At 43.9% G+C, this 27,246-nt stretch overlaps 1 protein-coding gene across 5 annotated transcripts in view; it reads right to left on the bottom strand.

Annotated features, from left to right (window-relative positions):
* Positions 1–268: 268 nt before the first annotated feature.
* ERICH1 (glutamate rich 1) overlaps positions 269–27,246 on the bottom strand; it is a 43,444-nt gene continuing 16,466 nt past the window's right edge. For 2 of the 5 annotated variants that reach the window (XM_060406967.1, XM_060406963.1), the window contains 5 exons: positions 23,407–23,541; positions 16,193–16,687; positions 13,628–13,822; positions 10,240–10,369; positions 269–1,099 (listed from right to left, as the gene is read on the bottom strand). In XM_060406967.1, coding sequence (XP_060262950.1) covers positions 10,296–10,369; positions 13,628–13,822; positions 16,193–16,687; positions 23,407–23,541 — 899 coding nt within the window. In that variant the 3' untranslated portion in view covers positions 269–1,099; positions 10,240–10,295. The other 3 variants (XM_060406965.1, XM_060406964.1, XM_060406966.1) reach the window with 3 other exon arrangements.

Below are 27,246 nucleotides of genomic sequence, written 5' to 3' on the forward strand. Positions count from 1 at the left end.
GGTCAGAGAGACTTGTACTGGTTGATGGCCCGTCCTGGTTGGTGGCCTGGCCTGGTTGGTGACCTGTCCTGGTCTACCAGTGAGCTGATAGAAGGGTTTACAGGAATTCTGTGCTGATACCAGAAAGAATCAAGTAAAGGTCAAGTCCTATCTGCAAATAAGTTTTCCCTGGAATCCATCAACAGTGTGTCCACCTGCTGGACATGGAAAAGATGTAAATTGTGTATAACTAAAAGACGCAGATTGGAGGTGGAGAAATAACAGGAAATTATGAATCAGCCAATACTTTATTTTCATACCGGCAAATGTGTCATTAATTGGGAGGCATCTTAATAGAAGAATTACAACCTGGTGAATCAGAAAGCCAGGTGTCCTGCCCAAGGCAGTGGGATGTTCTGGAGAGGAGGCAGCAGGCTGACATCACCTGTCTGCCAGTGACCTCTCAACCCTGCGGTGAAGGGGACATGATTCCCCGGCCTCTGACCTCACCAATGTGACGTCTCAGGGAAAGAGGAAGAGGCAGTGGCAGCAGCTGAGTATGTCTCCATTGAGGGGTAAGTGAAGGCTGTTGTGGGTACAGACAGGAAGCTGCCACAGCTCCTACTTCGGGGTGTGGCTGTGTTCTTTTTCCATCTCCATGGGGAAAATGGATCATCATCCAGTCTCAAGGAGGCAGCCCCTGGGTACAGTAGGCCCATCCTGCTTGGTGGCCCATCCTGAATGATGGACCTCTCCTGGTTGGTGGCCTGTCCTGGTTGGTGGATTTGTCCTGGTCGGTGGACTTGTCCAGGCTAGTGACCCATCCTGGTCAGTGGACCTGACCTGGTCGGTCACCTCTCCTGGTTTATGGCCCTGTCCTGGTTGATGGCACATCCTGGTTGGGCCTGTCCTTGTCCAGGCCTGGTTTGCGGCTCCACTTGCCAACTTTTATTAAGCCTGGGGAGCTTCACAGAAACCAGTCTTAAGTTGACAGATCTCCAGAACCAGTAGGGCATCCTTGCTGATTCATCTGACTCTAGGAGGTTCCACTTAGTGGGACAGACACCTCTTAAGAACACAGTGAGGTGAGGGAGAAACGGAGCCCTGGAGAATGGTGCATCTATGGTGGAAGGAAAGAAATAAAATTATCTTTTCCACAGATGATTTGATCTTATATGTAGAAAACTCTAATGATTACATACACACACACACACACACACAACTGTTAAGAGCTAATACATGAATTCAACAAACTAGTGGGATACAAAATCAATATGAAAAGTCAGCTGCATTTCAAAAAATCAGTTGCATTTCTGTATACCAGCAATGAACAATCTGAAGAGAAAATAAAAACAATTCCATTTATGGGACCATATCTCAATATAATAATAGATATTTATAACAAACTCACAGCCAACATAACATTCAATGGTGAAAAGTTGAAAGCCCTGTCACTAAAATCTGGAACAAGACAAGGATGCCCACTCTTACTACCACTTCTATTCAACAGTGTTGAAGGTCCTCACCATAGCAATCAGACAAGAAAAAGGAAAAGTATATAAACTGGAACAGAAGAGGTAAAATTATCATTATATGCAGATGGCATGACACCACATAAGAAAACCCTAAAGACTCCACACAGAAACTACTAGAACTGATAATTTCAGCAAAACAGCAGGATGCAAGATCAACATATACAAATTGGTTGCATTTCTTTAGACTCACAATGAAATGTCAGAAAGGGCAAGTAAAACAAACAATTCCTTTTAAAATTGCATTTAAAAAATACTTGACAGAAAACAACAAAATTCTGTAAAGCAATTATCCTTCAATTTAAAAAATTAATTATTAAAAAACAACTTAGGAATAAACCTGACCAAGAAGGTGAAAGACTTATATGCTGAGAACTATACAACATTAATAAAGGAAATTGAAGATGATTCAAAGAAATGGAAAGATAACCCATATTCTTGGATTAGAAGAATTAATATTGCTAAAATGGCCATACTACCCAAAGCAATCTACAGATTGAATGTGATCGCTATCAAATTACCCATGACATATTTCACAGAACTAGAACAGATAATCCCAAAACTTATATGGAACCATAAAAGACTCAGAACTGCCAAAGCAATTCTGAGGAAAAAGAACAGAAAAGGAGGTATAACCCTCCTGGACTTCAGACAGTACTACAAAGCTGCTGCTGCTGCTGCTGCTAAGTCACTTCAGTCATGTCCGACTCTGTGCGACCCCATAGACGGCAGCCCACCAGGCTCCTCTGTCCATGGGATTTTCCAGGCAAGAGTACTGGAGTGGGGTGCCACTGCCTTCTCCAACTACAAAGCTACAGTAATCAAAACAGCATGGTACCAGAACAAAACAGATATATGGGTCAATGGAACAGAACAGACAGCCCAGAAATAAAATCCACATACCTATAGTCAATCTTCAGCAAAGGAGGCAAGAACATGTAATGGAGAAAAGACAGTCTCTTCAGTGTTGGGAAAGCTGGACATCCACATGTAAATAAATGAAGTTAAGGACACATCCTCATACAAAAATACACTCAAAATGTAAGACATGACACCACAAAATTCCATGGACAAAACATTCTGTGACATAACTTATACCATTCAGTCTCCCAAGACAATAGAAATAAAAGCAAAAATAAACAAATGGGACTCAATCAAACTTATAAGCTTTTGTACTGCAAAGAAACCATCAATAAAACAAAAAGATAGCCTATGGACTGGGAGAAGATATCTGCAAATGACGTGACTGACAAGGGCTTAATTTCCAAAATATATTATACAAACAGCTCATACAGCTCAATATTAAACAACCCAATCAAAAGATGGACAGAAAACCTAAATAGACATTTCTCCAAAGAAGACATACAAATGGCCAACAGGCATATGAAAAGATGTTCAACATCACTAATTATTAGAGCAAAGCAAATCAAAACTACAATAAGGTACCACCTTACACTGCTCAGAATGGACCTGATTAAAAAGTCGACAAATAATAACTACTGGAGAGGGAATGGAAAAAAGGGAACCCTCCTACATTGCTGGTTGGAATGTAAGCTGGTACAGCCACTATGGAGAACAGTATGGAGGTTCCTCAAAAAACTGGAGTTGCCATATGACCCAGTATAAAGAGCTCATAATTCAATGACAAAAAGCTAACAATCTAATTCACAAATGGGTAATAACTTCAAGCATGTCTCCAAGGAGGAGAACAGCTAATGAGTACATGGAATGTAAACTGAAACTACCACGAGATGCCTTTACACAACCACGAGGATGACTGTTACGAGAAAAGTGGAAAATAACAAGTATTGGTGGGGACGCAGAGAACTCAGCACTTCTGTTTGGCTGGTGGGGATGAAGATAGCACACCTCCTGTGGACCACAGCCTGGAAGTTCCTCAAAAGGTTAATGTAGAATTATCATCTGACCCAGCTAGTCCACTCCCAAGAGAACTGAAGAAAATGTCCACACACAATTTTGTACATAATGTTCACAGCAGCATTATTCATAAGAGGAAACAGGGGCAACAACCCAGCGTCCATGGACAGATGGTAGATAAACAGTGAGGAACATCGTTCAGCCTAAAACAAGGGAAGATAGTCATGATGACCTCATGATGCTATGAATGTACTTAATGCTACTAAATCACCTACTTCAAAATGGCATATTTATGTTACATATATTTTACCACAATAAAAAGTGTATATTTTTATAGACAGAGACAATGTTGTCCTATAGTACTGCATTGACTGGTGTTTTGAAAACTCAGCCTCACTGAAAACTGGTGATGGCTTCCACAACAAGAGGAAACAGGGGAACAGTCCTAAGATGGTGGAGGAATAGGACGGGGATTTGTCTCTCTCCTTTTCATTTCCTCTTTTATCCTCCTGGCCACCTCTATCTCCTTCCTCCCTCTCCTCTTCTCTGTATAACTCCATGACATCTCTGAGCGGTCCAGACTGTGGAGCACACATAAGGAAGTGATTACTGGCTAGCTTGCTCTCTCCTCTTTTGATCCCACCTCATCTCATTCCAGTCACCTCTAACTACCCCCTCCCTCTTCTCTTCTCCATGTAACTCAGTGAACCTCTCTGGTGTCCCTCAATGTGGAGAAACTTTTCATCTTTAACCTAGATGTTTTATCATTGGTGCTGTATAGATGGAGAAGTCTTGAGGCTACTGTAAAAATAAAACTGAAAACCAGAAGCAGGAGGCTTAAGTCCAAATCCTGAGAACATCAGAGAACTCCTGAATCCAGGGAACATTAATCGATAGGAACTCATCAAACACCTCCATACCTACACTGAAACCAAGCTCCACCCAAGGGCCAACAAGTTCCAGAGCAAGACACACCATGCAAATTCTCCAGCCACACAGGAACACACCCCTGAGCTTCAATATACAGGCAGCTCAAAGTTACTCCAAAACCACAGACATCTCATAACTCATTACTGCATACTTCATTGCACTCCAGAGAGAAGAAATCCAGCTCCACCCACCAGAACTCCTACACAAGCCTCCCTAACCAAGAAACCTTGACAAGCCACTGATACAACCCCACCCACAGCGAGGAAACTCCATAATAAAGAGAACTCCACAAACTACCAGAATACAGAAAGGCCACCCCAAAAGAAGCAATATAACGAAGATGAAGAGACAGAGGAATACCCAGCAGGTAAAGGAACAGGAGAAATGCCCACCAAACCAAACCAAAAGGAAGAGATAGGGAATTGACCTGATAAAGAATTCCAAATAATGATCGTGAAAATGATCCAAAATCTTGAAATCAAAATGGAATCACAGATAAATAGCCTGGAGAAGATGCAAGAGAGATTTAACAAGGACCTAGAAGAAATAAAAAAGAGTCAATATATAATGAATAATGCAATAAATGAGATCAGAAACACTCTGGAGGCAACAAATAGTAGAATATTGGAGGCAGAAGATAGGATTAGTGAAATACAAGATAGAATGGTAGAAATAAATGAGTCAGAGACGAAAAAAGAAAAACAAATTAAAAGAAATGAGGACAATCTCAGAGATCTCCAGGACAATATGAAATGCTCCAACATTCGAACTATAGGAGTCCCAGAAGACAACAAAAAAGACCATGAGAAAATCCTTGAGGAGATAATAGTTGAAAACTTCACTAAAATGGGGAAGGAAATAATCACCCACGTCCAAGAAACCCAGAGAGTTCCAAACAGGATAAACCCAAGGCGAAACACCCCAAGACACATATTAATCAAATTAACAGAGATCAAACACAAAGAACAAATATTAAAAGCAGCAAGGGAAAAACAACAAATAACACACAAGGGGATTCCCATAAGGGTAACTGCAGAATTTCAATAGAAACGCTTCAGGTCAGGAGGGAATAGCAAGACATACTTAAAGAGATGAAAGAAAATAACCTACAGCCAAGATTACTGTGCCCAGCAAGGATCTCATTCAAATATGAAGGAGAAATCAAAACTTTTACAGACAAGCAAAAGCTGAGAGAATTCAGCACCACCAAACCAGCTCTCCAACAAATGCTAAAGGATATTCTCTAGACAGAAAACACAAAAAGGGCGTATAAACCCAAACCCAAAACAATAAAATAAATGGCAACGGGATCATACTTATCAATAATTACCTTAAACGTAAATGGGTTGAATGCCCCAACCAAAAGGCAAAGACTGGCTGAATGGATACAAAAACAAGACCCCTATATATGCTGCCTACACGAGACCCACCTCAAAACAAGGGACACATACAGACTGAAAGTGAAGGGCTGGAAAAAGATATTCCACGCAAATAGAGACCAAAAGAAAGCAGGAGTAGCAATACTCATATCCAATAAAATAGACTTTAAAACAAAGGCTGTGAAAAGAGACAAAGAAGGCCACTACATAATGATCAAAGGATCAGTCCAAGAAGAAGACATAACAATTATAAATATATATGCACCCAACATAGGAGCACCACAATATGTAAGACAAATGCTAACAAGTATGAAAGGGGAAATTAACAATTAACACAACAATAGTGGGAGACTTTAATACCCCACTTACATCTATGGACAGATCAACTAAACAGAAAATTAACAAAGAAACGCAAACTTTAAATGATACAATAGACCAGTTAGACCTAATTGATATCTATAGGACATTTCACCCCAAAACAATGAATTTCACCTTTTTCTCAAGTGTTCACGGAACCTTCTCCAGGATAGATCACATCCTGGGCCATAAATCTAGCCTTGATAAATTCAAAAAAACTGAAATCATTCCAAGCATCTTTTCTGACCATAAGGCATTAAGATTAGATCTCAATTACAGGAGAAAAACTATTAAAAATTCCAACGTATGAAGGCTGAACAACACGCTTCTGAATAACCAACAAATCACAGAAGAAATCAAAAAGAAATAAAAATATGCATAGAAACGAATGAAAATGAAAACACAACAACCCAAAACCTGTGGGACACTATAAAAGCAGTGCTAAGAGAAAAGTTCATAACAATACAGGCATACCTCAAGAAATAAGAAAAAAGTCAAATAAATAACCTAACTCTACACCTAAAGCAACTAGAAAAGGAAGAAATGGTGAACCCCAGAGTTAGTAGAAGGAAAGAAATCTTAAAAATTAGGGCAGAAATAAATGCAAAAGAAACAAAAGAGACCATAGCAAAAAATCAACAAAGCCAAAAGCTGGTTCTTTGAAAGGATAAATAAAATTGACAAACCATTAGCCAGACTCATCAAGAAACAAAGGGAGAAAAATCAAATCAATAAAATTAGAAATGAAAATGGAGAGATCGCAACAGACAACACAGAAATACAAAGGATCATAAGAGACTACTATCAGCAATTATATGCCAATAAAATGGAAAACATGGAAGAAATGGACAAATTCTTAGAAAAGTACAACTTTCCAAAACTGAACCAGGAAGAAATAGAAAATCTTAACAGACCCATCACAAGCATGGAAATTGAAATTGTAATCAGAAATCTTCCAGGAAACAAAAGCCCAGGTCCAGACGCCTTCACAGCTGAATTCTACCAAAAATGTAGAGAAGAGCTAACACCTATCCTACTCAAACTCTTCCAGAAAATTGCAGAGGAAGGTAAACTCCCAAACTCATTCTATGAGGCCACCATCACCCTAATACCAAAACCTGACAAAGACGCCACAAAAAAAGAAAACTACAGGCCAATATCACCGATGAACACAGATGTAAAAATCCTCAACAAAATTCTAGCAATCAGAATCCAACAACACATTAAAAAGATCATACACCATGACCAAGTGGGCTTGCATCCCAGGGATGCAAGGATTCTTCAATATCCACAAATCAATCAGTGTAGTTCACCACATTAACAAATTGAAAAATAAAAGCCATATGATTATCTCAATAGATGCAGAGAAGGCCTTTGACAAAATTCAACATCCATTTATGATAAAAACTCTCCAGAAAGCAGGAATAGAAGGAACATAGCTCAACATAATAAAAGCTATATATGACAAACCCACAGCAAACATTATCCTCAATGGTGAAAAATTGAAAGCATTTCCCCTAAAGTCAGGAACAAGACAAAGGCGCCCACTTTCACCGCTACTATTCAACATAGTTCTGGAACTTTTGGCCACAGCAATCAGAGCAGAAAAAGAAATAAAAGGAATCTAGATTGGAAAAGAAGTAAAACTCTCACTGTTTGCAGATGATATGATCCTCTACATAGAAAACCCTAAAGACTCCACCAGAAAGTTACTAGAGCTAATCAATGAATATAGTAAACTTGCAGGATATAAAATCAACACACAGAAATACCTTGCATTCCTATACACCAATAATGAGAAAGTAGAAAAAGAAATTAAGGAAACAATTCCATTCACCATTGCAATGAAAAGAATAAAATACTTAGGAATATATCTTCCTAAAGAAACTAAAGAGCTGTATATAGAAAACTATAAAACACTGGTGAAAGAAATCAAAGAGGACACTAATAGATGGAGAAATATACCATGTTCATGGATCAGAAGACTCAATATAGTGAAAATGAGTATACTACCCAAAGCAATCTACAGATTCAATGCAATCCCTATCAAGCTACCAACGGTATTTTTCACAGGGCTAGAAGAAATAATCTCACAATTTGTATGGAAATACAAAAAACCTCGAATAGCCAAAGCAATCTTGAGAAAGAAGAATGGAACTGGAGGAATCAACCTGTCTGACTTCAGGCTCTACTACAAAGCCACAGTCATCAAGACAGTATGGTACTGGCACAAAGACAGAAATAAATAGATCAATGGAACAAAATAGAAAGCCCAGAGATAAATCCACACACCTATGGACACCTGATCTTCAACAAAGGAGGCAAGAATACACAAAGGAGTAAAGACAATCTCTTTAACAAGTGGTGCTGGGAAAACTGGTCAACCACTTGTAAAAGAATGAAACTAGATCACTTTCTAACACCATACACAAAAATAAACTCAAAATGGATTAAAGATCTAAACGTAAGACCAGAAACTATTAAACTCCTAGAGGAGAACATAGGGAAAACACTCTCTGACATAAATCACAGCAGGATCCTCTATGATCCACGTCCCAGAATACTGGAAATAAAAGCAAAAATAAACAAATGGGATCTAATTAAAATTAAAAGCTTCTGCACAACAAAGGAAACTATAAGCAAGGTGAAAAGACAGCCTTCTGAATGGGAGAAAATAATAGCAGATGAAGCAACTGACAAACAACTAATCTCAAAAATATACAAAGAACTTACGCAGCTCAATTCCAGAAAAATAAATGACCCAATCAAAAAATGGGCCAAAGAACTAAATAGACATTTCTCCAAAGAAGACATACAGATGGCTAACAAACACATGAAAAGATGCTCAACATCACTCATTATCAAAGAAATGCAAATCAAGACCACAGTAAGGTATCATTTCACACCAGTCAGAATGGCAGCGATCCAAAAGTCTACAAGCAATAGATGCTGGAGAGGGTGTGGAGAAAAGGGAACCCTCTTACACTGTTGCTGGGAATGCAAACTAGTACAGCCACTATGGAGAACAGTGTGGAGATTCCTTAAAAAACTGGAAACAGAACTGCCTTATGACCCAGCAATCCCACTGTTGGGCATACACACCAAGGAAACCAGAACTGAAAGAGACATGTGTACCCCAATGTTCATCACAGCACTGTTTATAATAGCCAGGACATGGAAACAACCTAGATGTCCATGAGCAGATGAATGGATAAGAAAGCTGTGGTACATATATACACAATGGAGTATTACTCAGCCATTAAAAAGAATACATTTGAATCAGTTCTAATGAGGTGGATGAAACTGGAGCCTTTTATACAGAGTCAAGTAAGCCAGAAAGAAAAACACCAATACAGTATACTAACACATATATATGGAATTTAGAAAGATGGTAATGATAACCCTGTATGCGAGACAGCAAAAGAGACATAGATGTTTAGAACGGACTTTTGGACTCTGTGGGAGAGGTAGAGGGTGGGATGATTTGGGAGAATGGCATTGAAACATGTATACGATCATGTAAGAAACAAATCACCAGTCTATGTTCGATACAGGATACAGGATGCTTGGGGCTGGTGCACAGGGATGATCCAGAGAGATGATATGGGGTGGGAGGTGGGAGGGGGTTCAGGATTGGGAACTCACGTACACCCGTGGCTGATTCATGTCAATGTATGGCAAAACCAATACAGTATTGTAAAGCAAAATAAAGTAAAAATAAAATTAAAAAAAAGAGGAAATAGGAAAAATAGGTTCTTGATATTATTCCCAAAGTAGAGAAGAGGAAAAAAGAGAAGAAAACAATAAATAAATTCAATTACTGTAGAATCAAGCTACTTAAAATGGACATTTTAATACCCAGACAACATTCTTAAACTGTCAGACACAAGTGATTTAAAACTTTATAAAAATATATATATATAGCTTCAAACTATACAGTTTACTCAGTTTAACAGAATTTCCATTTTAAATTTAAGACGTACAAAATTTCAAAGAAATTTTCAACTTTTTCCCAATTTATCACTTGAAGTCTCAGATTACATTTACCTATTATGTACAAACACATAAATAAATAATATGGCAGAAACGTCCTCAGAGTTCCCAGGGTCTGGGTTATAAAGAAAGCTTAGAAGAGAATTTCATCTCCTCTGTGTACAGGAAGTAAGTCTCAGATCATTTCATACCTGTCTTTTCTAGTTTCTTGTCAAATATTAGCTCTTTTGAAACAGATACACTGATTTCATTCATCGTTTTTCTCAGGAAGGATATGTGTGATCCAGTAATTAAAGAAAGCTGAGATTACTCGGGCATATTCTGAAAAGCAGAAAGACAACAGAATGAAAAATAAAACAAAAAGAAAAATTATAAATCATTATTTTGCAACTATTAGTTCTTAGGCCAAAAGTAAATCCTGAATTAATCAAATGAAACAGAACTTAGGAGTTGAAATGACACTAATAGCACACTTGTAAATCACACAAAAGTATAGGTCAGTCTGGAATGTTTGTATTTCACTTTACAACATCACACCCAATACTACATGCTTAAAACCTGAGCTTGAAAAAACTGCATACGAAGTGAAAGAGAAACATAAGTTTACACCAAAGGTGGACAAAGCAGCAGGAAGTTGGAAGCATACTTCTAAGTGAAATGAGCTGCGATGGATGGCACTCAGGTTTCAGGAACTGTCCCAGGAATGGCTGAGCAAAGTGCTGAGGGCACAGCCCCTCGTTTCAGGCCTTGCTCTTTGTAAAGACGCTCACGGCAGGGAATGCCAGGTCCAAGGCTCCAACCCCAAGGCTTAGACCTTGGTGCCCTCGGGACAGCTGATTGCTGCTGAGGCTGAGATGCATTTCTGAGAAGAGGCTGGGACTGTGGGCTGGGGTCCATCTCGTGCTCCACACAGAAGTGTGCCAAGATGCCTCCAAATGCATGGTCTGTCCTACCCCAGGCAAGCCCCCTGGCCCTCCAGCCTCACGCATGATGATGCCTAATATGGACACAGAGGACTCAGGAGGGTTCAGGGCGGGGATGCCTGCAGGGTCTTCATGATGTGCAGAGAACAATACAAACCCCACAGATGGTAACTGTATGTACATGCAGATGACAGAATGCAGTATGTCAGACCAATTGTAGAAACACGTGCACTGGCTATGGATATGCTGCCACACCCAGTTAATGAAACACCCACAAACTAGGAAAACTAACTGCTGAGGCAGCAGAGAGAAAGGGCCCGGTGTCTGCTATTGAAATGCTACTATTTCCAGGCTGATCCCATCGACAGGAGAGATGCAGCTACTGATTAAGCTTCATAAGCTAGTTGTATGAAAAAGAAAACAATTTCAGAATTCTAAAGCTGACTGAATTAGACAGAACCAATATTTGAAAATAAAGCTTCACTATTTGTAAGATTTTATTATATAAAGTAGCATGACATGGAAACACTTCTAATGCATATCCTACACAGACATACAAAAAAGGAATTTATTTTCACAGAGAAGTGCTTCAAACCTAAATTTTAGTTCCATCAATTGATTAAATAAGCACTTCCAGGCAAAACTTGTCCACTGATTTTCACTAAAGCCCCCAGCTCTCCCCCTGCTCCCCTGACGCATCTCAGCCATGCGCGGGGAGCACCTTCAGTGTGAGGAACTCAGCTGGACTATAAATCATTTGTTTTCATATCTTATACAAACACTCTATTAGTTTAACTTAATAAAATTGGCCTTTTGCAAAAACTTCCTTATGGAAGTAAAAATGCTAAAACACTGAATACAATGGGCCCAACAACCAGCAGGAAGGAAGAATGCAGACTTGGGGTCATGGGTTTGGGGTCCTGAGCGGCCAGGGCCCCCCCCCCCCGACTGGTGGGACCCCAGCTCTCAAGCACTCGGCCCATACCTCAGGACCTCCTTTTGGAGCTGCTCCCATAAGAAGTGCGCCTACTCCCTTCCTTGGCACATACACCCTTGAAGGCACCATCTTCACCCCCCAGCTCTCCACTTCACACTCCAGATCCCACCAGGACAAAGCCCCTGTCCCCCAGGCCCCACACTGCCCCGTGAAGGGGACTGGCAGCGGCTCGCCAGCGCATGAGCCCCACCCTGGACAAGGACAGGCACCTCCGGCCAGTCCCAGACCCTCTGACTGCCTCTCCTGCTCATGATGGGCTCAGGCCAAAGAGAGCTCTCACCCAGGGAGCAGGGAAACCCGAGTCCACCTTCACATCTGGCCCAAATCTGACCACGCTTGGGGATGGCCCTCTTGCTGGGAGCATGACCAAAGCCCCCGCTGCCCCCAACCCCTTCTCCAGTCTGAGCACAATGGCCCAAGAGGCCCTGCTCAGCGCAGCCACATGCCACGGGCCTCCCAGTGGCCCCATCTCCCAGGACGAGGGCCAACACACTCAGCACGCCCACCAGGGCCCGACATAACCAGGCCCCGGCTCCTCCCCGACCCTCTCCTGCTCATCCTGTGTCTCCTCCAGGGGCGTAGCTGTACAAAGCACACCTCGCTGACTTCCCCATCCCCACAAGAACACGACCCTGAAGGGCAGGGAGCTCCTCTGCTCTCTCCACTGAGGGCCTGCGGTGGGACCAGTGTCACAGGTGGGGCAGTTAAGGCCCCTTATGGATCAGCTCTGGATCAAAGTGGAGGCAGGTCCTCCTGAGGACCCAGACTCACAGGGTGTTGTCAACCGCCCACCCACCTGCTAATGGTATCAGTGACACACTGCCTTACCATTGGCTTTACTCTCAGCTCTACTGCCATTTCATGTGATGAGACGTGGCATGTAGCTTTCTCAACATGTCGGTCTGACTCCTCAGCTGTACTCAGGTTTCCGAGGAGGAAAGCCGTGCACTACACTCACTCGGAGACCACTGCCCTAAGGTGACCTGCAGGAGCTTCTGCCCACTCAGCTGGCTGTCTGTCCTATGCCTATCTGGGTCTGACAGGGGCTCTGCTCCACGCTGCTCCCAAACACAGTCCCGATCCTTTGATCCTCAGTGTCTGCAGACTCTGGCCCATTTCAAGCTGCGAACGTGAAGGCCCCACCCCATGGCGCTGTGAACACACAAGCACAGTCAGCCCCAGAGCCTGACACTTTGCATGGAACAGGTATCCAACAAAGGTTGAGGAAGAAACCAAAAGAGAAATCATCCAATGGTTCAACTCCCCCTTTTAACTTCAGGGGTTCAGGAAGGCAGACCAAGATACCTGGGGGACAGAAAATGGACCATCTTCACATCTAGCAGAGGAAAAAGAAAAGGGAAAAGAAATGAACTCTTCCACTTCCATTTACACCAGTAAAAATTCAGTCCTAAGAGTGGAGCTCACAAGTCTGGAAAAGTAGATTGCACATGCATGTCTGCATATATCAGGAGATATTTTTATAGCAAGAGAGATGCAAGGTGCATAACCCTCTGTGGGAACCGACTCCTGAAGCATATGTGCAGCCTTACATTTTCTGATACAGGACTGTTTCGGTGAAGAAAGTTTTTCAGAGCTGAGCCCGAGACAAGTTTCTAAAGCAGCACAATGAACCAAGGGCATAATGAACAGAGCACGTACCGAGTGGCATCCTGCAGTGTTCCAGGAACAAGTCCAGGGCACTCTTCAGTCTTTTGGTGTCGTGCAAAAGTAGCAGCGTTTTCATGTGATCCAGAATGAACACGTCTGAGGGGGACACACTGTGAGTTTCCAGTTGTTTAAATAGCTTGTTGGTGCTTTCCATAAAGACACCAGAATCGGAATCCTTGGAGACACCTAAACAAAGACAGGGTCACTGAGAATTGCATTTTTACTCTTGTAAACTGAAGATAAACTTTTACCTCTTAAAGAAAGCCTCAAACGTATATTTCTACCTAAGAGTGATGTGTTTGGGATACAAAAAGTCGCCATGAGGGACATTCAGAGCAGAACTCTGAAAAGAAAGCAACAAAATACAATTATTGAAGTGCAGTGGAAATGTGGTGTCTGTTAAGGCACTGACTCATAAAGCATCTGGATGTCCCGTGTCCTAGAAGTCACACACAGAGCACAGGGGACAGACACCACACCAAGCTCTCTGACGGCATCAGGAACTGCAGACAACAAAGCTGCTGGGCATCTGCGATGCTCTGGGGAAGCCCAGGAGGTGACCGTGGCTCTTCTGTTGCTCACAAGCCACAGCACCCTCCCCATCACATCGTGCTGAGGCTGTTTCTGCATTAGCCCCAGCTGGCACTCATAGAATGTCCAGAGCCTATGACTCTGTGGCCTTTGCCAACTCTGAAAAGCTCCTGGCTGCCACCTCTTCCCATCCCACTGCCCAGTCCCATGGCGAGCCTCCTTCTGACCTATGTGGTTGCTATGCCTAGAAGCTCCATTTGGTTATCCTAATAGGTTCAAATTTTCTCGTGAAAGTCTCTGATTTGTACCCTTGTCCACCTTCTCCCCACTTCTTGGACATCTCAGTCACAGCTGTTTTAGATCTGCCATCTGGTAACAGCAGCGTCTCTACTCCATGGACCCTTTCTACTACGCTGTTCCTCATGGTTTAGGTCATGCCATCCTGTCTCTTGCAGCACCTCGCACACTCCATCGAATGCAGAGAAAATCTCAGGAGCTCAGCTCATGGCATTCTCCTTGCCTCTGCTTGGCAGACAGGGAAGGAGCCATGGACAGAGCTGACAGCAGGGGGTTGCATGTATGGCCAGCAGAAGTCCAGCTGCACCTGAGCGTGTGGCCAGCATGCTGTGCAGGAGGGTCAGTTTAGCCCTGCCTGCTTGGTCCCCAAGACACCAAAGGCTGCCCTCCTCCCATCCCACAGTTCAGGGCTGAGCCACGACTTTAAAGGGGACCAGTGTGGCTCTGCTTCTGATCTTTGACCTTCCTTTGTCACAGAGCTGCCAACTCTGGGCCCTCCACCTTCCTTCCCAGACCTGAGCAGCCCCAGGGCTCTGCTAGACACCCTGCTCCCCAGGGTTGCACTGGCCCTTCCCCTGGACCCTCACTCGAGCCTGTCTGGATGGGCAAACACCTGAGGGGCAGAGGACAAACACCCGAGGGGTGGAAGGCAAGCACCTGGAGGGAGGAGGGCAGCAGGTGTCTGGCTCCCCTGGCCTGTGCTGCGCCTTCTCTGGGACCTGCCCTTGGCCTCCTCAGCAGCTCCCGAAACCCCAAGTTCACCTTACACATTAGACTCCTTGGCAGGAGGGTCGTCTGCCAGAAGCTACTCTCTCAGGCAGAGATCATCTACTGAAATCTCTCTGAATCCTATTTCTGTTCTGCAGTGTATCTGCCTCCTCCTCCTATTAGTGTCATGTGGATATCTGCTAAGGATGTTTTCAACTTATTGTCAATACAAAGTGTGGGTAAACAAGCAAAGAGAGAAAGGGTTAATCTTCTTGGTTAAAATGGATCCACTAAGCACAGTTTTTTTGCATCATTGTTTAAGTCCATTCTTTACCCCTCCAGTTATTATATAGTCAGCATTTCTCATCTCGTTTGTGCTACAGTCTGGACGCACTAAACCACTGGATTGCCAGAATCTACGAGGAACAGATCAGAACCAGGGGAGGTGAAAGGTAACTCAGCACTCTGCTCTTGTCTCCTGATCCTTAGGGCTGTCAGACTCTATCTAAAGGTAAGGAATCATCACCCATCAGAACCAACTCCAGAATAAATTTCATCTCCTAAATCAGTACAAATAGTGCTCAAGTATCCTGAACACAGGAAAATCTCAAATCACTGAGTCATACATTGGGGAGCAAATCAATGTGTACACTTCCTTCACGACTCTACCAGCTGATGAAAAAGAGCAAGAGTTCATCAGTCCAACCTGGATTTATATTCTCTGCAGACATACAGCTGAGAATACCAACATATTCAGAGAAATGAGGATGAGGAGACCACCTTCATCTGGACCCACACTGCTAATGGGCTGGCTATTAACCCTGGTAAGCCTCAAGCAGGGGGTGAGCTGAGATCTTTGCTGGGATGAATTTAAATATTTGCATTTTTGCCTCAAAACTAACAACTTATTTTGAATACTGAATATTTTAATGTATTTTGTATTTTAAACATTTTAAATTTGCTCATTTTTTCCAAGTGAGTGGATGCCATTATTCAACAGAACAACAGGAAAAAACATACCATCATAAAAATAAATTTCTTGTGTTGACTTCAAAAAGTTCAGGATACCATCTGCCTTTTCATTGGTACTTTTCACCTCTTCCTCCTCAGCGTCCGGGACTCCTCCCTCCTCAAGGGGCAGGACCTGCTCCTCCACAGCGCCCGCAGCCCCGCCCGCCGTGGCACCCCCAGCATTCTCTCCATCAGTCGCTCGCACATCCTCCTGCTCACTGCTGGTCTCTTCAGGCTGGTACATGAAGTGCACGCTAGAGGCTCCTGTTTGTGAGCCAGCTGCTTTCTTCCTTTGCATTTGCTGTTTCTTTTTGAGTTTCCTTTTTTTATTTTTGCTTATTGTGGGGCCATCTGTGTGCCATGGTTGCAATTTTTCTTGCAGAAGACTCTGCTGTTTTTCTGATTCTGCTGGTTTTACATGGGTGTTATTGGGATTTTTAAATTTTTTCTTTGATTTATGCTTTCTAATTCTTCTTCTCTTTGGCAGATCGTGAAGATCCTGATCTATAAAAACAAAAATTCAAATACAACAATTTTCTGTAAAGTGGAATCATAACAAACTCACTAGGCTAAATAAATTTTCCATTAGGATTTTGTAAATTTAGTAGAAAAGGAACTTAAGACATTTACTTCAGTGATTATTAATTTTATTCAAACCAAGTACACTATCAAAGATCCTGGGATTTATCATTAAGTAAATTAACAACCTACTTGTTCTTCCAAAACAGGTGTGTGTGTGTCTGTATTTATTCATTATTGCAGTCATGACATATGGTGATTTTAAGGATGTTTAAGAGCTGTTGCAATTTTATCCAGAGTAAAATTTCACTCCTAGTTTTGGGGAAAAAACCATGAATTCTTATGCTTTTTTAAGTGTGCTTTAGTACCTTCTAAAGAGTTACTTTTATGTGGGGATGAGAAGCAAAGTGATGACTGAACCGTCCCAGTCAGCGATGGGTCACACCTGAATGAAGGGGAGATCTAGGCTCTCAGAGAAGTTGAAGGTCTGGAGTAGATGTGTGGCAGCAAGGCCTGTGGGAGGACATGGGGCCTGAGAGGAATCACCCCCTGCCAGTGCTGCCCTGGCCATCCTATCTTGGCACCCTGGTGGCAGTGCATGCCCAGTGCACACTCAGCACACACCCACTCTGCTCCAGCAGACCAAGGACAGCCGTGCTGCCACCCATACTCAGAGGCTCTTACGGGTGATCCCTGGGCCCATCACAGGTCATGGTGAAACTTCTGAAACACTGTGTCACCCCATGGAATGAAAAGCCCTCTCCCACAAAGTCCCACTCTGGAGGCTTGATCTGCCACTGATGCCAGACGGAAGGTGCCGTGGGGTCGATGAGGGGCTCGAGAGTCAAGAGCCCACGGGTCACCCCTGTGGTCCCCGAGGCTATGGCCACCCTTGTTCTGGGCTCCACATCCATCTAGGCGCCCACACACCTCCCTGCCGCTCCCGGTGACATGGAGGCCCTGCCCTGCAGCCAGGAGTGGTCGCCACATCAGGCACTGCTGCTAGAGACAGGCAAAGAGTCCTCCCTGGCCCTGGTCCTTGATTTTCTCTTGATGTACGTGACAACTGAAGACCTGCTGCCGCCTGGAACTTTGCATGAAGCCCAAATCACTGCTCAGAAAGTCATGACATGAGAGTCATGTAGTCCCACACAAGCTGTATTTTCTCACTCTCCTCAATCACAGTGGATGACTAAGCACAGCACTTTCCTATTTCATTTGAAAGGTGATGTAACTGACATTAGGGACCTGCTTAGTGTAACAGGGCACAGCTGATTCATGAGAACTTCCGAATAGCTGGCCCTTGAGTTGGTCTTGTAAAATATTAATATTTGAAAAATGACAGTAGCTTATGAAAATTTTTTAATTCTCCAGGTTCAGTTAAAAAAGGGAAACATCAGATTTCTCTTCATTAGGGTCTATTCTTGCCTTTATTTATTTGGAAAATAATCACCTAAAGGATGCTCCATCATGTCACTGTAAAGCCATCTGGGGACCAGTGTGCAGTCACTTGGGGGCATCCTCTCTGTCTACTAAGAGTGGTATCCAGGGACTTGCTCTTATTTCTCCCCAGTATCTGCATTCTTCAGGCCCATCCAGCCGAGCCATTTGCCGACATTATCCTCCAGTCATTTCTCTCTCCAAGCAGTGAGAGCGCAACATGAATGCAACCCTGTGAAGACGGTGAGCCGTCAGCCTGCTACTCTGACTATAAAACAGGGATCCAAGGAGGAGGATGTGGCAAAAAAGGCTGTAAACTGTAAGCGTATCATACTTTTTTATATAACTGTGGGTGTGCACTTCTTAAGAGGAAAACTTAATACAATACTAAGACAGTGAAGATTCAGATGCTGGGGGTTAACTGTGGTTTCTGGGTGCTGTGATTGTAGGTTATTTCCTTCACTGTACTTTTCGGATTCCCAACTGTAAGACATTGAGCAGATACAGCTTTCATAATAAGGAAAATTGAATATTTTAAACTTAGTGAAATTATAACAACTGAAAACATATGGGATGCCACTAAATTCTGCTTAAAGGCAAATTTATGATCTTAAATATGTCAGGAAAGAAAAAAGGCTAAAAATCAATGATATAAGCAAGAAGCTGGAAAAACACAACTTACACCTGATGAAAGTAGAAGAAACAACAATAAGAGGCGCAGAAAAGAGAGGAAGAGGAAAGGAAAATCCAACAGAGAGGCAGCAGCCAGCACTGACACGGTGAAGAAAGACAAACAGCGCAAGACAGGACGGACTGGTAAACACAGTCTCGGTGAAGGCATGTGTTAACACCCTGCCTGTGGACTCTAAAGGACCGGGAAGATAACCCTGTGAACAGCTCTGTGCAGATACATCAGCGAGCAAGCCCACAGCCAGCTACAGGCCTAGGTGGAATCACCTAACGTCTGGGAAACATTTAACAAAGAAACAAATGCCACACACACACAAAACATTTCCAGAGAATAGCAACAGTGACAGTGACAGCGCTTTGTGAGGACAACACAGTGTTCATTTCAAAACCGGAGGAGGACTCCGCAGGAAGGGGAGCCTGCAGGCCAGCCCTCCCATAAACGTCAACACTAGAGAAACACGACTTCTAGACAAAGTATCAACTGATTGACTGCAGCCGCATGAAGGACTCAATCAGTGTTAACATCACTACATCAGGGAAACTGGTTGCAAACTAGAAACAGAGGGGAAATGCGAAATGTGACAGAGGGTGAGAAAAGCCCTCCCCCTGCCAGCTCTGAAGAATGCCCGGGCAGGGCAAGAGGGGAGCAGGAGGAATGTCAGAGGTGGAAGGAGGTGCTTCTGGGACGCCAGCCTGACGGCACCTCTGTGAGCCCAGAAAGCCCCAGGCCCTACAGACCCGCTGCGGGGGAGCATGCAAACACAGAGGCGGGACGCAAGCTCACACACCCAGCAACCAGGGTGGCAAGACGACACCCAGAACACCAAGTGCGGGGCCCCCACCTGGACAAGAACTGCAGCCCCAGAGCAGCAGGGTGCTTTGCTGCCCTGGGCCTCTCCGTGAGGGCTCCAGACAAGAATGAAACCTGCTAATAGCTCTTGAGTGTGACTGCTGGGCCCATGAGTGACTATGGTGTGTGCTGACTGCAGCCCTAGATCAGAGTCTACACTGAGAGCCCACCTAGGACTCTGTCTCACCTTTGCGTGCATGTGGTAAAAGTCAAACTTTCTCAGTCAAACAGAGTGCCTGCTCTGCTCCACACCTGGGAAGCTCTGGAAAGCATGCATCAAGATTTCTTCAGCCCAGACAGAGTCAATAAGATCTGAAAACTGATCTGCCTCAGAACTGCGGCCTAAATCTGTCAAAACACATTTAAAGGATGGTTGTTTAACTCACAGTGAATCCACATTAGAATTGTGCAGTGAGTTCATGCTTCCAAAAGCCACGAAGTTAATAACTATTTCAATTGGAGCTTGCTATTAGAATAATAATCATAATAGCCTCCCATAAAAATGACTTGATTTTAATGACTCTGCAGCTTGATCTGAACACAAAAACCATGTCAATACAGTCAAACCACTTGTAATTATGAACGAGGAAAGAGGACTGGTGCTTCCTTACTGGCTGTTTTTATAAATATTCAACTTGGTCATCAAATATTGACTGAAGACTCAACTCCAGCAGGCGCCAGTGCCTTAGGGAACTAAGAGCTGGCAGTTCTCACATTTGCACAAGCTTTGCAACAAACCCAGTCTGATTGGCACGGCGAGTGTGGGGTTTGCCAGTGCAGGATTATTGCCATCAGGTAGTCAAGGAAACAGGTTGGAGAAGCAAGGAAGGCCACACATACATTCAGCAGTGGGGCTGCAGACGCCAGGCCCTTCCCACATCCCCAGCCACCTGGCAAGTTGGGGTTCCAGCCCCCAAGAGTTGGAAGTGAGGCTGCGAGAGCAAAAAGTTGTAGAAATAATCACGTACTGGATGGAAGGCAAGAGCGGGGCACCTGCATTTCTGAGGTGGGTGTGTGTCGGGGGGCACCTGCATTTCTGAGGTGGGTGTGGGGTCAAGAAGGCTAAGAGAGGAAGCAGGGAAGGACCTTGTGAAGGAGAGGCCCCCATGCTGGGGTGACCAGGCGGAGGGCAGAGGGCCGTGGCACCTGATGCTGCCTGCTGGCTGCACAGGGGGCAGGTCAGAACAGGGTGACAGCAGTCGTGGCACGTCTCAGATGGACACAGGATGTGTTGTGAGGTCAGCAAATGAGACACCAACCACTGCAGAGCTGGGCCCCAGCAGGACTGACCAGCAAGAATAGGACTGGCAGGAGCAGACGGGAGCCCAGGGCGCAGGAACCCAGGGGCTGTTTCTGCAGGCAGGGTGAAGGTCATGGGAGGAGCCCACAGGAGCCCGGCGAGGAGCTCCGTGTCCACCAGAGCCCGCTGGCCCTCTACTGAGAGCCGCATGGCCCAGGAGCCACTCCTGTCACAAACAGCATAGCGGAGGCTGCTGAAAGTAAGAGAGGGGGGCGTTGAGAACCCTGAGCGGGAGAAACCACGCCACAGATGTCCGCAGAGGAATTAAAACCAAAGCAAGGGAGATTTCGTAGGAAATCTGGAAAAGGAAGACATCTCCAGAGGAAGATGCAAACAAGAGCCTAGGAAGGAGGAACCGGGAAACGGCCCAGACAGCAGGCGGTGGGAGAGTGTAGAAAAGACACCTGGAGGCACCTCACAGTCACTGAAACCACAGACCTGAAAACAGATACCAGGGTGCCAGCACCCAGCAGAGAGCAAAACTGTCGCACTGATGACAGTGTTCATATGCCAAGGGCTTATCAAGCACCAGGGAAAGTTCTAGATGTCTTTCAGTGTGGGAAAGGGGAGCCTAGTTATAAACAAGTTGCTTACATAAGACAGATTTCAGCTACTTAAAAAAAAATGATATATCTATATGCAATGAAATGGAAAAAAAAATCTCCATAACACACCAAGTGTGGAAAATGGTTTATAACGTAGGACGTATAATATGTACTTTTATAAAAGCTGCATGTGCACATACAACATGTACAGGGAGAATTTTGAAAAAATGTTTATTGAGATCTTGCCCAGGTGGTCTTAGGTAATGTTTTACTTCCTGTGTGTTTTCTATAATGCTCGACTTTTCTATAGTAAGCGTTTCTGTAGTCCAGAAAAACACTTTTCTTTAAAAAAAGGATTGGCGTAACAGAGAAGAAAAGGCCCTCTTTCCTAGAGGCTGGCCTGTTTTTCAGTTCATAAGAAAGCTGAGGTTCCTATTTCTGTGTAGAACATGTGCATGTAATGTCTCTCTGTAGAGGTCCCAGAACTTCACCTGCTGGCAGCGGCAGGCAGGGACTCCTCTTCTGCAGGATGAACAAAGGATCTTTGCAAAGCTGCTGAGGCACTGTTAGGACGGCAGGACATGAATGCCTACAGCGAAGGGATGTGCCTCTGGCTGCACAGGGTCTGACAAACCAGGGGTCTGGACAAGGCCTGAGGCGAGGAGGTGGCTGGCCTTGGGGGTCACCAGCAGGCCTGCCGCCTGTACCCGGGCTGAGCCAGGGGAGGCAGGACACCGCGGGCACATATGGGGCAACGACCTGCACTGACGCTTCCTCCTCAACTTCTTTGGAAGTAACTACTGAACTGACTTAACGGTGCTGTGCATTCAAATGGACACAAATGGTGGACACTGTCCCACTGGACTTTTCTTCTCTTCTGACTCCAGTCCTCACACTCTCTGCTTAAATTGCCAGCAACAAGACTGTGGAGCTTTTCATCTCCCAGAAGGACACCCCTCTAGCTTAGCAGTGCACCCGGAAGGCTCTCAGCTGGGGTGCCATGCACAGGCCCGCCTGGGGAGGCTCGGGGGTGGAGCTCGCTGTGGTAGCAGCTCCAGGGTAAGTCCGCACTTTGTTATTAAACACCCAAGGTACACAGCGAGTATGTCACCAAAGCGATTTATCTTTATAAGGACATAGCTTAATTTTCTAATGAAACAATCTATTTTTCCAATAATTATATTCCAAAAATTTTCAACAGGGCTTAAAAAGATAAATATATCACTCCTTAACTATCTCATTTTTGATTTTATGGTTTCTGATTCTTAGGAAGTCAGAAAGATCAATCTAGTAGAAAATCATATTTGCTTAATATGCAAATTAATTAAGGCGTATGGTATAGAGTTTGATAGTTTATTACTTGTTAAAAACCTTCTGGGGAAAATTTTATCTGAAAATTCCAAATTCCTCTTAAGTTTTAAAGCAATAAATTAAACAGAGAATTTTTAAGGCATGAATGTGACATGCAGCCTCCGTACCACCCCCAGTGCACCTCCTTCACTCATAAAACATCTGACAGCATTGTTCAGTTTTCTACCAGACATGCAACCTAAGTTATTTCCATGATTACAAAACTGATAACAATCTTGGAAATTTTGAAAAAAATTGGAAAGTAAAGAAAAAAAGTTCACTTAACAAGAGAAGCACTTTCAAGTTTAGACATATTAACGCCAGACTTCTCCTGATGTGTAATGTGCTAACAATGGGGCTGAGATCACACCCCAACCTGAGTCCCCTCCCAACCTGAGTTGGTGCTGTCACACATCTTCACAAGTGTCTGTAATGACTGCAGGCCACATGGCCATGTGACACTCACCCCCATTAAAGTTCACATGAGGTTGCGACCCTGGAAGTCCCTTAGGGCTGTCTGCTACCTTACCTCCTGTGTCCTCACTGTTGGAAGAGCTCTCTGAACTTGAGCAGCTCGGTGGCTCCAGCAGAGGGGGGACCCACCCCTTAGGAGGCAGGCCCACGGTATAGAGCCGCTGCATGGGCTGGACCCGAGTGTCACCACCTGCAGGAAGAGGCACAGACGGATGCTGTCAGATGTCCACGTGCCGAGCGGCTTCTCCAGCCAAACTCACTGAAGATGGGAAGCCACGGCCATAACTGCCGACTTTAGTAAGCCGAGCATTTGCCAGAACAGCCATTCAGCTATATAACCAGCCAGGAAAAAGGAACAAGCTATGATTATTTAAATTTACATTGTTACTTATTATATAAATTTCTGAGTTTTATGACATGATATAAAAACATAATTAATTCATGAACAAGAAGCAGAAAACAAAAAGACTCCACATAACACACCCTCGTTATCATAATATCAATCTCAACAGTGGTGCCTAACCTTTTGGAACTTTTTCTCTGTAAATGCTAACATGTATGTACTATGTGTCTGCACATACACCCACACAGACACACACTTAATAGGATCACACGATATGAGTTTGGGTGAACTCCAGGAGCTGGTGATGGGCAGGGAGGCCTGGCGTGCTGTGATTCATGGGGTCGCAAAGAGTCAGACATGACTGAGCGGCTGAACTGAACTGAACACATATTTAATCATTATACGTGTATATATTATAACATCTTTCAAAAGTGAATATGATAAAATATTAAGATGCATTTAACTCTACATGCTCTTAATGGCTACATGATGTTCTATGGTATTGGCAAATTTAACTGTAATTTAACCACTGTCTTAAATTTTGCATACAGAAATTGACTCTAAATTTTCACTATCAGAAGTGGCTGCCATGACCATCCAGGGTATATAAAACTTTGCACAGCTGACCTTATGGTTCCACTAAATAAACTCCTGGAAGTGGGCTGCTGGTCTGCATGGTCCAGAGCAGCATCAGTGCTGCTCCCCACACCTTCTCAGGGTAGGATCAGCACTTCCATCTCCATATTTTCACTCAAAATATGGCAAAGTAACCTTTACCTAACACAAGGGGATATCCCAATTACTCTTTCAAAGAAAAATGAATACTTTATTTTATAAATGACAATGACAAGGACTGAGAGAAATCACTAGTGCACATATAAAAGAATGTGTGGTTTCAAGACATTTAAATTGTAAACGCCTTGTAACACTGTGAAATGCTTCTGCCATCAGTGTATTTCACTTTTATGAAGCTACGGTGCAAGAATGTAGTTCTTACGTTAGGCTTATCTGCCCGGTTGATTAACGACTGAGTCGTTCCCGCTGGGATCGAGGGGAGAGAAGAGACATGCTTCCAGGCAGACTGTCCCCTGTTGGGCAACATCAACGCTTGATCATTTTTCTTAGAGTATTTTTGGAAGCTTTTAATTGGCTAAATTTTTCTCAATAAGAAAATCAAACAGAACTTGGAAACGTTATTGCTCACCAAATTATCAGGATAAATATGGGCAGTGCCAAGGAAGGGAGGCAGGAGGTGACTCCTGTCATGAAGGATACAGATGCTGGACACGGAGGGCAGAACTCTTTGTGAGGCTCCTGCTCTGACCATGCGCTGCCCTGAGGCCAGGCCTGTGGGCGGTGGCTGGGAATCTGCTCGTGTGTAAGTTACGGTGGCTCAGAGCAGAGCACAACATCCAGGCCTGGCTTCTCTCGCCTCTTCTGGTAGCAGATGCTTACTGTCAGGATGGTGGTCAGGGTCATGTTCACCACTGAGTGCTCAGGGGACAGCAGGGCCAAGGTATCCCCTCGCCCCTACACTAGGCTACAGGATGAGGCTCAGGAATCTGGTAGGGGCAAGTTAGCACCCCGTTGCTGCTCACAGAGGCCAGTGCCTTCCCAGAAACACTGGTGTGGCCGAAAGGTTTCAGAAGAGGCGACTTCAAAGGCACTCTTCTCCGTGGCTGACTGGCTTTGATCGAGGTTCACCATTCTTACCAGATCAGGCTCTGGGTCTGATATGCAGGATACCCACTCGAGTGTGCTTTCATTCCTAACCTCTGACTCCCCTCTGCACTGTGCTTGTCCACACGGGCCCCCTCTACCACCAGCACACATGTGCCCTCTGCCAGGACACCACCATCAGACTGCCCCTGGCTTGGCTGATGCCTTCAAAGCTGGTGTGCTTGTGTTGCCGGGCTCAGGGCACAATGACAATGTTTTTTATAACTCTTGTGGGATTATTTGGCTCTTTAAAATATATGCAGATATAATTGGCAAGTTAAAAACAATAATAAAAGCAATAACAAAAAAAATAGAGTCCAATATGCACTCTTGAGTGACAGAAATTCACCAAAACCCACACACAGGTAGTTGTGGCCATTTACAGATCATGTCCTTTTCTTTAAGCAACAGTTAGAACTGGACATGGAACAACAGACTAGTTCCAAGTAGGAAAAAGAGTACGTCAAGGCTGTATATTGTCACCCTGCTTATTTAACTTATATGCAGAGTACATCATGAGAAACGCTGGGCTGGATGAAGCACAAGCTGGAATCAAGATTGCCAGGAGAAATATCAATAATACCAGATATGCAGATGACACCACCCTTATGGCAGAAAGTGAAGAATAAGTAAACAGCCTCTTGATAAAAGTGAAAGAGGAGAGTGAAAAAGCTGGCATAAAGCTCAACATTCAGAAAACTAAGATCATGGCATCCAGTCCCATCCTTTCATGGGAAATAGATGGAGAAACAGTGGAAACAGTGGCAGACTATTTCTTTGGGCTCCTGCAGATGGTGATTGCAGCCATGAAATTAAAAGACGCTTACTCTTGGAGGAAAAGTTATGACCAACCTAGATAGCATATTAAAAAGCAGAGACATTACTTTGCCAACAAAGGTCCATCTAGTCAAGGCTATGGTTTTTCCAGTAGTCATGTATGGATGGGAGAGTTGGACTATAAAGCAAGCTGAGCACCGAAGAATTGATGCTTTTGAACTGTGGTATTGGAGAAGATTCCTGAGAGTCCCTTGGACTGCAAGGAGATCAAACCAGTCCATCCTAAAAGAGATCAATCCTGAGTGTTCACTGGAAGGACAGATGTTGAAGCTGAAACTCCAATACTTTGGCTACCTGATGTGAAGTGCTGACTCATTTAAAAAGACCCTGATGCTGGGTAAGACTGAAGGCGGGAGGAGAAGGGGACGACAGAGGATGAGATGGTTGGATGGCATCACTGACTCAATGGGCATGAGTTTGGGTAAACCCCGGGAGTTGGTGATGGACAGGGAGGCTTGGCGTGCTGCACTCCATGGGGTCACAAAGAGTAGGTCACGCCTGAGCGACTGAACTGAACTGAACCAAAAGTGAACAAATAATTATCAGAATCACCATGCTGTGTCTTTTAACAGTACAGGGAACATTTTCTCAATCTCACCCAAGGGCTGACTGACAAAGGCCCTTTCCTCATTAGGCTGATTCTTCCAACACTAAAGAGACCTTGGCACATCTACACCTCTGATTATCAGCAAGCTGCCGCCTCCACAGGCATCAAGCCTTCAAGGGAATTCTCAAATGTCCTTTTATTTGACCTGCACACAATTTTTGTCTATTTGATTGTGATTTTGTTGTTTTGTCTTCAGTCAAGTTTTCTCTTTTTCTAGCTGCAAATACAGTGTTTTTCCTTCAGAATTCCCAAGACATAGTGCTTCAAAAAAATATACCGTTCTTTCATAATTAAAAAATACTCAAGAAATTAGTATAGAGAGAACTTCAACATGACAAAAAGAAAGCATGAAAAGCACATGGTTGATGTCACACTCCACTGAGAAGGCC

This window comes from Ovis aries, chromosome 26 (assembly GCF_016772045.2).
Source record: "Ovis aries strain OAR_USU_Benz2616 breed Rambouillet chromosome 26, ARS-UI_Ramb_v3.0, whole genome shotgun sequence".
Classification (NCBI taxonomy): Eukaryota; Metazoa; Chordata; class Mammalia; order Artiodactyla; family Bovidae; genus Ovis; species Ovis aries.